A 17,364-nucleotide genomic window follows, 5' to 3' on the forward strand; every position below is an offset into this window, starting at 1 on the left:
CACTCTGAGAATTACATCACAGCACCGTAAGCGTCACTGCGTGCTGCTCCACAACGTGGGACGGCCCTGAATCACGGTCCCCCGAGTTCCCGTCCACAGCCTTTCCAGGCTAGACTTGTTCAGTCAGTAACGCATCAACGTGGCAAACATCATACAAATAACTAAAGAAAAGCTGAATCTCTGTTGTTTTTAGTAAGAAAATGGAACTTCCTTAGGATTTTGACTAGATCCTATTTTCACCTTAACATCTTCCTGCTTCAAAGAAGGACCCTTCCCCTGGTAGAAATTGTTACCACGCCCTGCTTGACTCAGAATCACACACACACAAGATTTTCATCCCAGAACACAGCAACAACACACTGTGGTAACATCATTTCTGCCAAGACACAACTTCCAGTCTCCCTGTGGCTGGGAAACGAGCTTCTTTTCTCTTAAGCTTTCCTAGGAGGAGAACAAAAAGAGCCAAGAGGACAGCAGCTGCTGCCACTTCAGGGAGGAGCCAGCAACACAAAAGCCCTTTCACCAGCACATTTTTTAACTCTCTGCCTGGCCTCCCACCCGTCTCTAATCAAGTTCCTGCTGCCAGGAATTCTAGCCCCAGCTCCCACAGGGCATCAGATCCCACCACAGCAGGCCAGGCTTCCAGCAGCCGCCCAGCTCTCAGCCACTTGCAGACCCTTTAGTCAGGATCCGGGGCCCATCAGCCTCCTCCACATTCCATCTCCTGTCACAGGAGGACGTGCAGCAGGAGCAGGGGTCCCAGGATGTAAGTAAAATATCCTACTTTACATGAGGAAAAGGGTTTCTAACTTGAATGAATAATAAATAGCTGAAACATTCAGAGTTCTGCAGAACCAGACAGAAGCTCCAGAAACATTTTCCCTGACTGAGGTCAACAATCAGGTTAGCCTGGGCTGGAATTCCCTTCCGTTCCCACTGTAGAAACGCACTCACCTGTGTGCACCTAAGCCGGGAGCCCAGGAGCCCACCCCACACAGGTGACACAGGGACGAGGCCAGAAGCCGACCTCCACACAGGTGACACAGGGATGAGGCCAGGAGCCGACCCCCACACAGGTGACACAGGGATGAGGCCAGGAGCCGACCCCCACACAGGTGACACAGACATGAGGCCAGGAGCCGACCCCCACACAGGTGACACAGGGATGAGGCCAGGAGCCGGCCTCCACACAGGTGACACAGGGATGAGGCCAGGAGCCGGCCTCCACACAGGTGACACAGGGATGAGGCCAGGAGCCGGCCTCCACACAGGTGACACAGGGATGAGGCCAGGAGCCGGCCTCCACACAGGTGACACAGACATGAGGCCAGGAGCCGGCCTCCACACAGGTGACACAGACATGAGGCCAGGAGCCGACCTCCACACAGGTGACACAGGGATGAGGCCAGGAGCCGACCTCCACACAGGTGACACAGGGATGGTGCTCCAACACTCTCCATCGTGTGAATGCAGCCATTTTCTCTTAAGAAAAATGTCCTCATTTCCCTTCCTGTATTTCATGAATGTTGACTTACGTTGTGACAACGGCTGCACTTCCATATTAATTCATTCCCAGTCTTTTCTTCAAAACGTAAATTTCAATCCTGAAACCAGGATTGGGATGCTAAAAGTAACACAGCAGTAATATGTTTAGAAATCTGCTCTTATCTTAATGAAAAACATGGGCTCCCCAAATAAGTAGAGTCAGAAGGGGAAACACTCGTCCTGGGCTGCTTTGTATACTAACATTAACGCCAAAAAGAGAACCAAACTACTCTAGACTGAAGGTCAAACACATTCCAGGGCGTCCTGTACGCAATACACACATCAGGGAACAGACCTCAACCCAACACTGCTTCAACACCAACTTCTATGCACAATTTCTACAAAATCTTCTGGCCAGGCATTTTTCTAGACACTCCCTTAGTTTTAAAAATGAACAAAAAGCTGCAGCATTTCATTGGTGCTCAAGTAATAATTAACTTGCTAAGTACCCATCAGCTAAGAACACGACACCAAATTTATTCCACACACCCACAGGAGGGATGCTCCAGATTTTATTCTGCTTAAATTACAGGAAAACCTGCTGAAGCTTACAACAAAGCAACAGAGAATGGATCTGAAGTAGAGGAGGGGGTTGGATGCTGAGACGCATGGCAGGCAGACCGAACCCTGAATGTGGGATTACACATGCTTCAGAGATCTTTACTCCCCTAAACATCTTTGTTAAATCTACTTTATAATCCTCACTGTAGACCTTACAGATAGCAATCTGAGGAGGAGAATCTTAGTTAGAGCTCTGGAAACTGGCTCTCTAACGAGACCGACTTTCCAAATAATTGTTCACACGGCCCTCTCCCCTTCCAGACCTCACACGGTAGGGCAGTCACGGGGCATGGATCTGTCAGAACAGTTCACCAACATCCAGAGGCCTCTCCAGGAAGGGCAGATGACACCGCGAGACCTGCAGAGTCCGCGCCCGCCATCCCCCCTCTGCCACTGCGCTTTCTCTCGCTGCAAAGCCATTTGCAGAACATGTACAAACCACGGAGCGAACAACACAGAGCTAACAGGACTGTCCATTTGGTGACAGAGTTTTAGGTAGTCCATAGAATTTCTACTTCTACAAAAACAGAAAACTACTTTTCAGAGGATGTTTCCAATTTAAGCAGATTTAAAGAGAAGAAAAGGAAAGATCTTAAAATACAACTTCATTCAGCTTGTTGGATAGGTTCTCTGTTCTGTGAAAAGTATATAAATGATACACATATTTGACTAGGTTGAAATAGGTAAAGTATGACAAAAATTTGGTTATAATACTCAACCAACACTAGTAGCTTTAAGTCAAAGACAAGAAGCAAACAGTTACGTGGACAGGTTGTTGGTCCCCAGAGCCACAGCACTCCTGCACGGGCTCATATTAATTAGCGCAATATTAAATGCCCCAGAGTTAGGCAAAGAAGACCCTGGCGGACATGGGCAATGGGCAGGGAGCGAAGTTCCAGCAAGCACCAGCCTGGCCTGGGCCGGGTGCACGCCAAGGCACACCGAGCTGTAGTGCAGTCTCCGGCGGCCCCCATGGGTGTTCCTCAACTGCCCCTCCATCTCTTCACCTGACACGCATCTTTCCACACTTCCTTCATGCCCTAGAAATTAGTTAAGACACACTCCAAGTGAATAATTAGCATGCCTAATTTTAGCCAACAAAATATACTGATTTTCCTAACGGAGTTTCTACACTGTGATACCAATTGTCCTGCCAGGAATCTCTGAAGAAATAACTTGGGCTGATAATTCTTCTGCCAAAAAATGTATCTTGTAATGAATACGAGGTCCAATGTGTAAATATTATTCTATCACTTTTATTCATTTCCAAAAGCATATAAACGTAAGTCTACTGTACACTACTTACTTTCTCTGTAAAGCAAGGACCACAGAATAAATGACCTACAAATTTCCAGCTTCTCTCTCACCTTTAAATCTCAATATTTACACACAGTTTCTTATATACTTACCAACCACACTGCCCACAATCCCAACACCTCCCCGCCTCCCACTAAATTACTACTGGAAAAGTCTGGCACTGCCCTTTCTGGAAAATACCATAAATCTATTTTGGGACACCACCTCGTTTGGCTGGTTGTTTCCTTATTTTTTTTTTCTTGGTAGTAAAAATATCCCAATCTCTTAAATGTATAGGTGAAAAATACTAGTTTCGAAATGATTCCTTAAAAAGCAACAATAAAAATACTCTTCTTCACTTGAAAGAAAAAACCCAAAAGGCAGTGTTCATACAAAGTCATGAAGAGAATTTAAATTAAGGTTTTGGTTCCATTTTGTCTCAACTTTAACTTTTAACAGTTCTTTACAGGCTTTTGAAACCTACTTTGGAGAAGGAGAAAAAGTAGGAATAACTGTTCTTCAAACATTTTACAGAAACAGTTTGACTCGGCTTCAGTTGTGAAATTTGGGGTATTTTTCTATGTTGAAACAGTATTTGAAAATTCTAACTTATACTGGACAGATACAATGATAAAAAAGACATTCTACTCTTCAGAGGATTATCAAATGCTGTTGATTATGCTAGTTTCTCTTGAAATAAACTAATTATGGGTATTTTAGATAGTGATATATAGTCTGTAGACTTAATACATAGGCCATATGCTAGTGGCACATAAACAACAGAGAAAGAATTCCTTGCATTAATAGAAGCACAAAAAATATATTACAATTTCCAAAATAACTTTTTTCTTTTTTTTTTGAGACAGTCTGGCTCTGTTGCCCAGGCTGGAGTGCAACGGCACAATCACAGCTCACTCCAGCCTCGACCTCCTGGACTCAAGCCATCCTCCGACCTCAGCCTCCAAAGTAGCTGGGACTACAGGTGTACTACCACCCCAGCATTTTTTTTTTTTTTTTTTTTTTGGTAGGAACGAGGTTTTGCTGTTACCCAGGCTGGTCTTGAACTCCTGGCCTCAAGCAATCCTCCCACCTGCACCTCCCAAAGTGCTGCGATTACAGGCGTGAGCCATTGCACCCAGCCCAAAATAATGTATTTCTAAACAGCAGTTACATTTTTCATGTGCTACACACCTATTAGAGGGCATGGATCCCAGGGTGGGTGTTGACTGAAGACTCTTTTGGTTTTTTGTGTGTGTGGTATTACTGCATATATAAAGTTTAAAGGTAATTTTAAAAAGGTCCCTTTTAAAATGCACAGATTTATAAAGTACACATGGGTGAGATTAGTAAACAAATTGAGCCCCACCTATTGCTGATGAGTGCTATGATCACCCCTTTTCTATTTCCACTATCATTCTCAGAGGGCAGGACATGAAAAGCCAACACATTCGCTCATTTACTCCTGCAGTCTTTTAACACTGATTGAACAGCTTCTATGTGCCAGGCACTTTTTGCTAGGTGCTAAACACAGAAGATGCAGGGGCTAAAAGCCTGCCCTGAAAGGCTCACACTCCACCAGGACATATTGACATATAACTACAATATCTGCGCAGCAGGACTGAGGTATGTACAAAGTGCAACACACGCACTTTCTAGCTTGGACTGCTGCCTTGGAGGTCCCGGTTTCAGAACCTTCAGTATTACAACAAAGCACTGCTACCATGAATAAACCTACCACACGTCAGGAGTTTTCCCGTGTGATTTCACTTTACTCTCACTTAAACCTTCGGTATTTCTAAGTGTCCCCATGTAGAAGAGGAAAAAGTTAGTTCTAAGAAGTCATTTGCTTGTCCAGGATCACCAATTACCAACTAGAAGAGCCAGGATTCCAAGCCAGGTCTTTTCAGTTCAGCCTGCCACTACCCCGCCTCTGCCTCTCGACCAACACCTAGACAAGGTACTAAGTGAAGACCACGTTGGAGAAGTTTTGGCACGTCATCTCTGCACTGGGTAACTTGGCCGGTGTGCAACAACCTCTGAATGGCGCGCCAGATGGTAGCAGTAGTTGTTCTAAGTATGAGCCTGCAAATACACTGACTGAAAAAAGTTGGAAAGACTTCTCAAAGTCAGAACAAAACCAAAATGATGCTTTTGATAATAGAGTACAAATTTGGAGATCAGTATCAGTGATAACAATTTCAATGTATCCCTGGTCTTTTACTCACTTTACGCCACTTAAATCATTCAGGCCCTTTTGTTTCCATCTTCATGGCTTACTATGAATAAACACACCTACATACAGCAGCCGGGCCAAAAAAAATATTCACACGCACTTCTACACCGAGCCCAGAGAGCAACAGGGAATTTTGAAGAAGCTGCCACAGGGCAGATGGTTTAAAAAAAAAAAAAAATGGAAAAGGGCATCAAATGAGAGCAATAAAAACATATTTACCTGTCTCTTCACCTATTTTGAAAACACCAACGCCAGAGCCATCTCTAATGGAGTATCGGATCTCCCCATCTCTTCCGGCGTCCTCATCATGAGCCGACACCGTCATTACCAATGAACCAACAGGTGCATCTTCTTTCACTGTCCCCTTTTCCACAAAGCTGGAAAACACGGGTGGGTGCAGGTTCTCATTCACATCAACCACCTCAACTTCAACATAGCAAGTAGAAGACAGAGAAACTGGCTTTCCCTTGTCTTTGGCCCTCACAGTGAGATTATACACTTGCTTCTTCTCAAAGTCCAACGGCTGGACGATCCTAACTGCTCCACTGAGTTTATCCACATCGAAGTTTCCTTCTCCGTGGTCCAGAAGGCTGTATCTCACCTGACCAGACTGACCTAAATCAGGATCGTGGGCTTCTAACCACATGATGACGGTTCCTTCTGGAAGATCCTCTCGGACTTTCACACGATAATTAGGTGGAATAAATGTAGGTGGGTTGTCATTAACATCTTCTAGTGATACTTTCACAACGACAGTGGAGAACAGCTGAGGCTCTTCTCTGGCTTGGTCCCTGGCCTCAATCTTTAAGTAGTGCTCGTGCTGCAGCTCTCGATCCAGAGGGCGCGCAATTCTAACAACACCTGTCACGCTGTCAATTGAAAATGTGTCTGTGTCTGTAAGAATTGAGTACGTCACGTGTCCGTTGGGCCCCAGGTCTTTATCTGTGGCTTCAACCTGGATGATTTCACTATGTACCTCCTTGTCTTCACTCACTTCCACAAAATAGCTCTCCTGTAAAAACTCGGGTGGATTATCATTGGCATCGACAACCACGACATGTAGAAGACGCCACGCAGCCTTCTGGGGTATCCCAAGGTCATAGACGGTAATATTCAGGGTGTATTTGTCTGTTGTTTCACGGTCAAGAGGAGATAAAATTTTCAGCATTCCTGTTTCCATATCAATCATGAAGCAACTATCCTCATTTCCTCCAGAAATAGCATAGACCAGTTTTCCATTGAAGCCAGTGTCAAGGTCAGTGGTATTCATGAAAATTACACTGGAACCCACAGGCTGGTTTTCCTTTACCTGAATACCAGTCGGAAGAGTGCTTCTAAACTGTGGTATGTGAGCATTGACAGAGTGAGAATCGAAGAAAATATCCTCCACCTCTCCCTGGTTGTGTAATTTATTTGCCTGCAGGAGCTTCTCTGCCAGCATTTTGGCAACACCAGTCTCTTCACACTGCAAGTTTACCAGCTTGCGACTGGCAGCCACTGTTATGTTGATATATAATGGTGTGGCAAAATTTTCTCCATCTGTAGCTGTGATTCTCAGACTGTGGAAAGACACCTTTGCACCTAAGCCATCCATTAGCGATTGCTTTAATGACAATACCCCAGAGTTGGGGTTTAAACTAAACAAATCCAGTTCATTTCCAGCTTCAATCTGATACTGTACCAACTGAAGTTCATCTGCATCAATAGCAGAAACAGTGGTTATTTGCTCTCCCACGCCTAGATCTCTGGGAATTGTCCCTTCACAATTTATTTTCTCAAACAAAGGTGTGTTGTCATTCAAGTTATTGAGAGTAATTGTAGCAAGGACTTCGACTTCCCGGCGGTACGGCAAGCCCCAGTCTGATGCACGAATCCTCAGAGTATAAACCCGAGGCATCAGTTCGTAGTCCAGGTTTTCTGACGTACTCACGGCACCAGTGAAATGGTCAATCGCAAACGGCACATGATTTAAATTTGCGATACTGTATGTCACGTACCCATTCTCACCCTCATCAGGGTCTACGGCACTCAGGCTCATGACAGTAGTACCAATGGGCACATTCTCATCAAAAGCAGCTTTGTACGCTGTCTGGGTAAATTCAGGGGGATTGCTATTTGCACCTAAGACTTTCACCAAGACCTTGGTGGACGCTTTTCTGTCACTTGTTGTTACTTCAAGTTCAAAATGGGCTGCCTGCTGTCTTTTAACTGGTTCTAAAATAGAAATGAGACCAGTGTTGTAATTTAAACTGAATTTAGCTTTTCCGGGTGTATTTTTAAAAACATACTTCAAATGGGAATAACCAGGAATGGCCTTTACCATGACCACAGGTGTGTTGGGAGGAGCAAATTCACTTATTTCTGCTCTGTAAACATCCTTTTCAAACTTGACTGGCCCGGCTTTGAACTGTGGAGAAGTCACGTGAATGACTTTAACAGAAGAGAACTGGGGCGGAGTTCCTTTATCTTTAGCCTGTAGTGTGAGATTGTAGCCAAAAGGATGACTGTCCCAATCAACGCCACCGATGGCTTTGACTTTATACTCCTTACTCCCTGGAAAGGACCTCACTGTTCTAAACTGCTGGAGAAGGTCACCTGCCACGATGCTTAAAGATGCTATGTCACCATTGGCACCCTGATCGCAGTCATCCACTGTCACAATTGCATATGCTGGGTCCCTGTCCAGTTCTGACGGTGACAATGTCACTGCTGTTATCACCGGAGCACATTCATTGGCCTGTTCGATGTGCACCGTCAGCTTGGCCATGCTGCTGATGCCACTGCTCCCATACAACTTCATTCCACGGTCCGCAGCGAGGATTTCCATCTCATAGAGCTTGGTCTCTAGGTAATCAAGTCTACCAGTTAACACTATCACACCACTGGTTGGGTGAATAGCAAACATATCTGTTCGATCTTTAAAACTGTAGTAAAACTCCCCGTTGGTTCCTATGTCTGCATCTGTGGCGCTGACTCTTGCGATACTGGTCCTTATGGCTGTGTTTTCAGGTAAAGAAACGCTGTATGAAGTGGGTGAGAATAACGGTCTCAAGTCATTTGTATCCAGCACCTGCACCCTGACCTTTGTTCGCGCCTCCACATTAGTATTTTTTTCAAGTGCTTTCACTATCAATGTGTAGTGATCCTTCACTTCTCTATTAAGAATAGCTGTATTTCCTCCTTTGGTCCTTATTCTTAGAAAGCAAAAGTCTCCGAGAATGTACTCTTCAGCTTTGAACAGGTTTTCACTGTCTCCGGAAACAATTTTGTACCTTACTTCCCACGCTGGATGTGTAATGTAAACACCCATCTTGACAGGATGCCCCACGTAAGTCTTAGCTGCAGAGTTCTCCTGCACGGTGACGTTGTACTCGAGGTGTGTAAACTGCAGAGGAGTCTGTTCAAGTCGTTGGCTGCCATCACTGTCTCCAAAATGTTGGAAGAGGAGGAGCAGAAGCAGGAGCAAAGCCAAATGTCTCCCCATTGCTTAACTGTCGGGAATCTGAAACAGAAGAAATCAGAATCGTTACCTTGGGGAAATAAAACAAGCAAAAGTGTGTACATTGTTTTAATATTCTCATTAAAAAAATATTTTCCATACACATGGAATATAAATAAATGCAACGGTTTTGGATGTTTTTCATGTTTTCCAATATAAGTATCAACATTCTTGTAACATGTCTAGAATTACTAAGCTTAACAAAAACTTCCTTTTCATTTTTGAACGACAAGGTCCTCTCTTTCATATTTAAACGACTCAAAAATCTTCATGAGTATCAAATGAAAGGCTACTAACTGTAACAACTAAGTTATATTTTTATATTTAAATCATTAAGGCAAATATAAGCAACTGTTAAAAATTAATGAACATTGTTTACATTTACTTACATACAACGAATTAAATGATCAAAAGCTGGCAAACATAATGCCCCTACAGTATTGTGAGAATGCAAAGCTTCTGACAACTAATTCAGAAAAAAACAAAAACCAGCAGTGGCTTTACATGGCGCCCCATAAGAACAGCTTGTAATCTCATTTCAAAATTTATCCTGAATTTATATTATTTCTGTATAAGAATGGTTAAGTTCACTCCCTACATAATGTAAGGGTTTATCGTCTCATTTCGCTCTATAAAACTACTTAAAAGTATTAAAATAATTATATCAAGTATAATACTTATCAGCAACATAAGCCCCAAAGAAAGGCAATTTACAAAAGAAAAACCAGAATTCAGCAGCCTGATGTCAAACAGCATTTTTCCTCTCTAAGTCAGTGAAGCAAACTTTACCAACTATATCAATGTTTTATCACCACTGCTGTCAACAACCAGTTGTTCACAGAATGTCTCCTATCTTCAGGGCATCGAACAACCTGTCACCCTGGGCCCCTCCATGAGAAGATGACAGACACACACAAAAGCTAAATCTTCTAAGCTAACACACGTCAAGGGTCAAATCAGTCTATTAATACATGGTGGCAGACCCTGCAGGACAGTCCCCGGGTGACTGGCAGAGAAAAGAGAGAAACTGAAGAAATGAAGAAAACGTTGCCTTTAACAATGACAAATGGGAAGGTGGGCGAAGTCCACTGGGCTGAGGTCTGGCCAGGGAAGCAGGACAGTTATTTTCAGATCAACTGTTCCCCTTTGCCAACAAATTCATCTTGTAAATCAACGCAGCTTCACAAAGGACAGCACTGTCATCTTGCAAAGTGACTCTCAAATTAATATTCACAAAATGTGAATGCTACCAGAGGTAAATGAAGAGCAAACTGGAGGGTGGGTTTGACAGCCCAGTTGAAATTGGTACGACAACATTAATTTATAGTATCTTAACTTAGCTACTGCCAACTCTGCCCCATAAGTCATTGCCTTAGGGGGAAAAAAAGACCTGATGTGCTTAAAGCAATTAAAGCTTAATTGATATTGAATCACGTTCAAGTTGGCCACCCTAACTTGTTCTTTAGCTATGATGCCTTCTCCTCTCCAGATAAAGTCAGAAATTAGACAGATTTTTGGCTTCTAGGAGAACAATTATCATTTAAACAAAATAAGAAAACAATTTTCTCCCAAAACTATCTCTTTAAGTATCTCCATTTAGTCAACAGTTCTAATACACTCAGGGATATTTGAATATTATAAAATAATCTTGTAATTTTATCAAAACAAATAAAAAGTTCAACCTACAGGTATGGAGGACCTTATCAGACAGAACCTTGCATGGTGTTAAGGAATAAAAGACAAAGATCCCAATCCCAAGGGATTTACAAACTAGAAATAAAAATACATATAAAGAGGCTGGTCACGGTGGCTCACACCTGTAATCCCAGCACTTTAGGAGGCCAAGGCAGGCGGATCCCTTGAGCTCAGGAGTTCGAGACCAGCCTGGCCAAAACACGGTGAAACCCCATCTCTACTAAAAATACAAAAATTAGCAGGATATGGTGGAGCAAGCCTGTAATCTCAGTTACTCCAGAGGCTGAGGCAGGAGAATCACTTGAATCCAGGAGGCAGAGATCGCAGTGAGCCGAGATCACACCACTGCACTCCAGCATGGCCAACAGAGCTAGACTCTGTCTCAAAAACAAAAAAACAAAACCAGAAACACTTGGATGATGTTTAGCAAGCAGTGTCTTTTGTTTTAGGAGTCACATTATGTTTTAGGAGACATTTTTACCATCATCCATTGTACAACAAAATATTATACCAGGATTCTATTGCAAGTACTAGAAGTATTTTTGCTTAATTCTACGTATAAAGTTATCATGCAGCCATTAAAAGGTAAGATTGCACTCTGTATGTTGACATATGTCTAGCTATATAAACTGGAAAAACGAAGCTGATCCTATTTATGTTTATTTAAAAGAGAGGAGAAGGGGGGTAGATAAAATGTACCCACGGATATACTTTAAAATGGACAGAAAAGTCTAGGCAGACAAGCAACTGTTAACAGTGGCAACTTCTGGAGAACCGGTGGAGAAACAGGTAGCTGAGGGAATGATTACTGTGGCATTTTTCTCTACTGTGGTTTTTTTTAGCATGAGTATGTGTTGTCTTTATCATCCACTCACCCCTTTCATTAATTATTTAATTCCTTTTACATAGGTTTAATGAGCATCTACTATGTATCAGGTGCAGTTCTAGACGCTGGGGATTCAAAAGTGAACCAAATTACCAACAAGTCCTGATGGAAGATACATTTCCTGGCCAGACACAGACAGACAAGTAAACAGAGTATATCCGATGCTGATAATTAAGTGCTAAGGAGAAAACTAAAGCAGGGCAAAGAGAGACCAGGGTCAGGAATCTGAAGGAAAAGAGGGAACCCTAAATCCAAAGGGTCAGGGCTTACACTAGTGACATGCTGGGCAACTCTTAGATTCTTTGGGGCAACGTAGAGTGTTCAATATGATTCCTGGTCCCCACCAGCATGAAGCCTGTGGCATCCCCTCATCACCCAGCTGTGATGACTAAAAATACCTCTATCTCGAGACACTGCCAAACACCCTCTAGGGCAGAAAGTCACACCCCGCAGAGAAGCACTAGATTAGGGAAGCCAGAAAGAGACCACGTGGCTGGAGCACAGCGGTTGAGGGACAGCGGTAAGGCCGGGGCACATCCTGGGAGAGAACCTATCATGAAGGGGGTTCTTTTTAAAAATAAACCTTATTTTAGAATGCTTTTAGATTTACAGAAAAGTTGCAAAGAGAGCTTCCCCTACTGTTAACATCTCACTTTAGTACATTATACTAGATACAACTAACAAACCAGTACTGACACATCATCAACTACAGTCCATACTTCACTCAAATTTGCTCAGATTTTACCCAAGGCCTTCTCTCCATCCTAGAATCCCTTCCAAGACACCACCTTACATTTAGCTGTCATGTCTCCTAAGGCTCCTCTGGAATGCACGTTTCTCAGATTTTCCTTGCTTTTAATGATCTGGACAGTTTCCAGAAGTACTAGTCAGGTATTTTGTAGGATGTCCCTCAACTGGAATCTGACGTTTCTCTCCTGATTAGATCGGGGTTCTGTTTTGGGGAGAAAAGCCACAGAGGTACAGTGTCGTTTCCATCACACCGTAGCAAGGGGGTAAAATCAACACGATTTATCGATGTTGACGCTGCCCCTGACCACGTGACTGAGGTAGTGTCTGCCAGGTTTCTTCACAGTCAGGTTACTTTCACCCCTCCCTGTACTGTATTCTTGGTAAGGAAGTCACTGCATGTAGCCCATTCTTAAGAGACAGAGAGTTTCGCTACCCAAAATATTTATAATTCTTCTAGAAACTGATTTGTCTATCTTCCTCCATTTATTTATTCAATTTTTTTTTTCTTTTTTAGACAGAGCCTCGCTCTCGCACCCAGGCTGGAGTGCAGTGGCGCGATCACGGCTCACTGAAGCTTTGAGCTTTCCAGGCCCCCGTCTCAGCCTCCTGAGTAGCTGGGACTATAGGTGCGTCTGTAGATTTAGACTGACAGAATTTTACATACTCAGGAACCACCAGCACGCCTGGCTCATGTTTGTATTTTTTATAGAGACGGGGTTTCACCACGTTGCCCAGGCTGGTCTCAAACACCTAGGCTCAAGCGATCTGCCCAACTCGGCCTCCCGAACTGCTAGGATTACAGGTGTGAGCCACTGCATCCAACCTGAATCTTTTTTTTTCTCAAGATCCGTATGGACTCATGGATAAAGGAGAATTTTTAGGACTTTAGAGTTTAGTATGAATCAAATGAGAAGTCCCCCAGCGGATTCTGAACAGAGGAGTGCCACGGTCTCAGTAAAATGGAAAAACGTGTGGGCAGCCAGGGCAGAAGCTGGAGGGCGACCAGAGCAGTCAGAGGCTGCAGCCACAACACAGGCGGAGCGCGTGTGGGCTGGGGCACAACGGGGGTGGGGGGCAGATTGTGAATCTATTTCAAGGTTGCCTGATGCACTGGAGTGGGGAGAGGGAGGGAAAGGAGGAGACAGCAGTACCAGAGAAGACGCCAAAGACTGCTGAGCGTAGAGAACAAGGGGGCCAGGAACCGAGAGGGAGACAGGAGGAGAAGCAGCCTCAGGGAGCAGATCGGGAGGTCAGTTTTGGACAGGGTAAGATGGGAACAGCTACGGGCTATCCAAGTAAAGACTGTGAGTGGGCAGCAGATATGTGGGAGACTCCAGCCGGCAGATAGAAATTTGAGAGTTGTCTGAATATGAAAGATGGTATTTAAAACCACAGAACTGAATGAGATCACCAAGGAAGAGAGCAGGCAGAAGAAAAAAAAATTCAAGAGCAGAACCCCAAGATTTGAAGGGTCCAAACGGGAGACCCTGACAGGGGAGATGTCGGCCACTGAGGGAGGAAAGGGAACCACAGCACAGTGGTGTGATAAGAAACAGTGAGTAAATAAAGATTTTTGTACAGCTGAAGCCTAACATTAGAACTTGGAGTTCTATATAATATAAATACTCACTAATCCAGCTGGGCGCGGTGGCTCACGCCTGTAATCCCAGCACTTTGGGAGGCCGAGGCAGGCGGATCACAAGATCAAGAGACCGAGACCATCCTGGCCAACATGGTGAAACCCTGTCTCTACTAAAAATACAAAAATTAGCTGGGTGCGGTGGTGTGTGCCTGTAGTCCCAGCTACTTGGGAGGCAGAGGCAGGAGAATCGCTTGAACAAGGGAGACGGAGGTTGCACTGAGCTGAGATCGCACCACTGCACTCCAGCCTAGGTGACAGAGCAAGACTCTGTCTCAAAAACAAAAAAAAATACTTGCTAATGCGCCAAGCTGCTTCCCCCTCCATCCCCCCACCAGAAGGCTCTGGCACTGTTCCATCCCCTAAGACACACAGACCATGGCCAACACGTCAGACTGCTTCGGCTGTTCTCTTCCCATGGTGTCCCAGGTGCTCAGTCCTACCACAGCCCCCCCACCACCCACTCATCCCCAACTGGATTCCCAAACATGCAATTACCTTCCACATCCTACTCAGCAGTTCTCACGGGACACAATACAGCTGGGACGGACTTGTGGACCACATTCCTAACTGAAACCTTTGAAAACCCTGAATGTACTCTGCAAACTTGGCTAACAGAATGCTACTGTGAGTAGAATAAATTATTCAATGAAAAAATACACTTTTTGGAAGACATTGTTAACTGTGCAGTAATGTAACCAACAACCACGAATTCAGGTTTCACTATAAAAACCACCCTGATCAAAACAATGGCTGTGGTTCTCATGCAAAACAAACAGTAAAGCTGAAGGGGGGAGAGACTCCAACACCATTTCATCTAAAAAGGACCTTATCGCCTAGACTCCTTTGCTTATGGAAATTAAACTCCAAAGACCATCTGAGCCAAGGGCTATACTTTGATATTTAGAAGGTGATCACACTACTTAAACTCACTGCAATTTGGGATTTCTAAAATGCATTTTCCGAAGCCAAAACAAAGAGTGTTTACTCAGTTCAGCCTTGAAGGAGAAGGGCTCCCACTCCAAAGCTTAAATATCTTTAGCATAGATCTCTGAAAATCTATAAATACGGCAGAAAAATAACTTTTCCAGTAAAAATCAGATATTAATATCTTCATATTTCTTCATTAGGGAGACCTTCATGTAAAATGCTTCCATCAATTACTGTGACTGCAGATTCTTCACAAAACAGAACACAGCCCCTGTGCTGAAAACCTAACTGCATATATTCAAGTGTTTAGATGACCTCAAGCTCAAGTCTTCGAAGGGTTTCACACGCCACAGAGACAGGACATTAGGTGAGACACAGCATCACACAATGCACCAATTCTGTTAAATGCCGCATATTTATTACTGAGAGGTCACAATTCTTACAAGCACAAGTAGTCATTCTAGCCTTTATGGAACAGGACATTATTAAACTTTTCATTCCACATGTTATGATAAAAACACAAAATTATTAAGTTGAGAACTCTGTGTTCTCCCTCACTGTGCTCTTCTCCACTCTCATTTTCTATCAACATAGTGAAAGCGTCAGTAGAATTTAACTCATGATTAAAATTTGGAATTTCCAGTTCAGTTCAGTGTCACATTTTTAAAGTATTTTTAAGAGATCTCTAAATTGCAAGCATCTTTTTTCCCCCCTGAGACAGGGTCTTGCTCTATCTCCCAGGCTGGAGAGCAGTGGCACCATCATAGCTCACTGCAGTACCAACCTTCCAGGCTCAAGTGATCCTCCCGCCTCCGCCTCCGGGGTACCTGGGCGTACCACCATGCCCAGCTAATTTTTTGTATTTTTGTAGAGACGGGGTTTCACCATGTTGCCCAGGCTGGTCTCGAACTCCTGAGCTCAACTGATCGACCTGCCTGGACCTCCCAAAATGCTGGGATTACAGTTGTGAGCCACTGTGCCTGGCCGGCAAACACATTTTCAAAGCAGGATCATGAAGTTGTCAAGAGATTACGAATTGTAAACGAGTTTTTTTGTTTGTTTGTTTGTTTTTTTTTTTTGGAGACAGTCTTGTTCTGTCACCTAGACTGGAGCACAGCGGTGCAATCGTGGCTCACTGCAACCTCTGCCTTCTGGGTTCAAGCGATTCTCATGCCTCAGCCTCCTGAGTAGCTAGGAATACAGGCATGCACCACCATGACCAGCTAACTTTTGTATTTTAGTAGAGACGGGGTTTCACCATGTTGGCCAGGCTAATCTCGAATTCCTGGCTGCAAGTCATCCACCCACCTCAGCCTCCCAAAGTGCTGGGATTACAGGCATGAGCCACCGCACCCAGCGTAAATGGCTTTTTAAAAATACTGTATATTAAAAAGAATGTTGAATGATTTCTAAAATTCCAGACATTCCAGATAAAATTTACAACAGGAAAAAAAACTCTCGATTTTTCTAGTTCAATTATCATAGCCACGTCGGTACTTTTAAAAGCTTTCATCCTTACACTGAAATACTAATGAGTAGATCCTGTTTATTTTCTGGGTGTACACTAATTCTTTTCAACCCATCTTCATATGATTTTCAGCATGAACGGAGGAAGCTGTGACCCTAGAAACTGAGCAGCAGCCTTAGGCTTGGTATATGTCATTTAATCACTTCTGCTAACTCCATTTATATGTTGTTATCTTTGACTGGGGCTGCAATAATCTGGTAACTCTAGCAAGACATACTTTAAATATTGCCTTCACATGATCAACAACCGGTTCCAATTTAACCCTGAGAACGGTCTTTACTGACAATGACAGTGTGGAACTACAATCTGGCTTTTTCAGAAAACTTCACCATGTACATGATTTAATCAATCCAAAATAGATTCCTGAAGCGTTCCTGCCCTTAAGAAAGATAAACAGATGTCCTATTTTTCAAACAGCCTCTATATAAAACCTACTTATCTACATGAACCTATAAAACATGTCTGTTGGCATTATGAAGATGATGGGTTCTAGTTGTTCTGTGCTCCTGGGAACAACAAGACAAGACAGGTAGGCAGCGGCTGTGTGTCTATTTCTGGCAGGGTGAGGCATTCCTGTGCTATTCTCTTCTTTCCCCTCTCTATATATTCCTTATCCTCCAACCACTTTCTCCTCATCCACATTCCAGGACAAACTTTGCCCAAGGAGAAGCTCAATGGACTGTTGACCTCTTGTGAATGGAGATCATCTCATCTAATGTATTTTTCTCCACAAATAGAAGTAATTTAAATGACATCTTGGCAGAGTAGCCAATAATCAACAGTGGCCACTTCTTCCACTCCC

The 17,364-nt window shown here is 43.7% G+C and overlaps 1 protein-coding gene across 7 annotated transcripts in view; it reads right to left on the reverse strand.

Annotated features, from left to right (window-relative positions):
• Window positions 1-17,364, reverse strand: part of FAT1 (FAT atypical cadherin 1) — a 140,239-nt gene that overhangs the window by 113,934 nt on the left and 8,941 nt on the right. For all 7 annotated transcript variants that reach the window (XM_063810072.1, XM_016952656.4, XM_016952654.4 and 4 more), the window contains exon 2: window positions 5,855-9,137. In XM_063810072.1, coding sequence (XP_063666142.1) covers window positions 5,855-9,119 — 3,265 coding nt within the window. In that variant the 5' untranslated portion in view covers window positions 9,120-9,137. The remainder of the gene's footprint in view (window positions 1-5,854; window positions 9,138-17,364) is intronic.

This window comes from Pan troglodytes, chromosome 3, assembly GCF_028858775.2.
Source record: "Pan troglodytes isolate AG18354 chromosome 3, NHGRI_mPanTro3-v2.0_pri, whole genome shotgun sequence".
NCBI lineage: Eukaryota > Metazoa > Chordata > Mammalia > Primates > Hominidae > Pan > Pan troglodytes.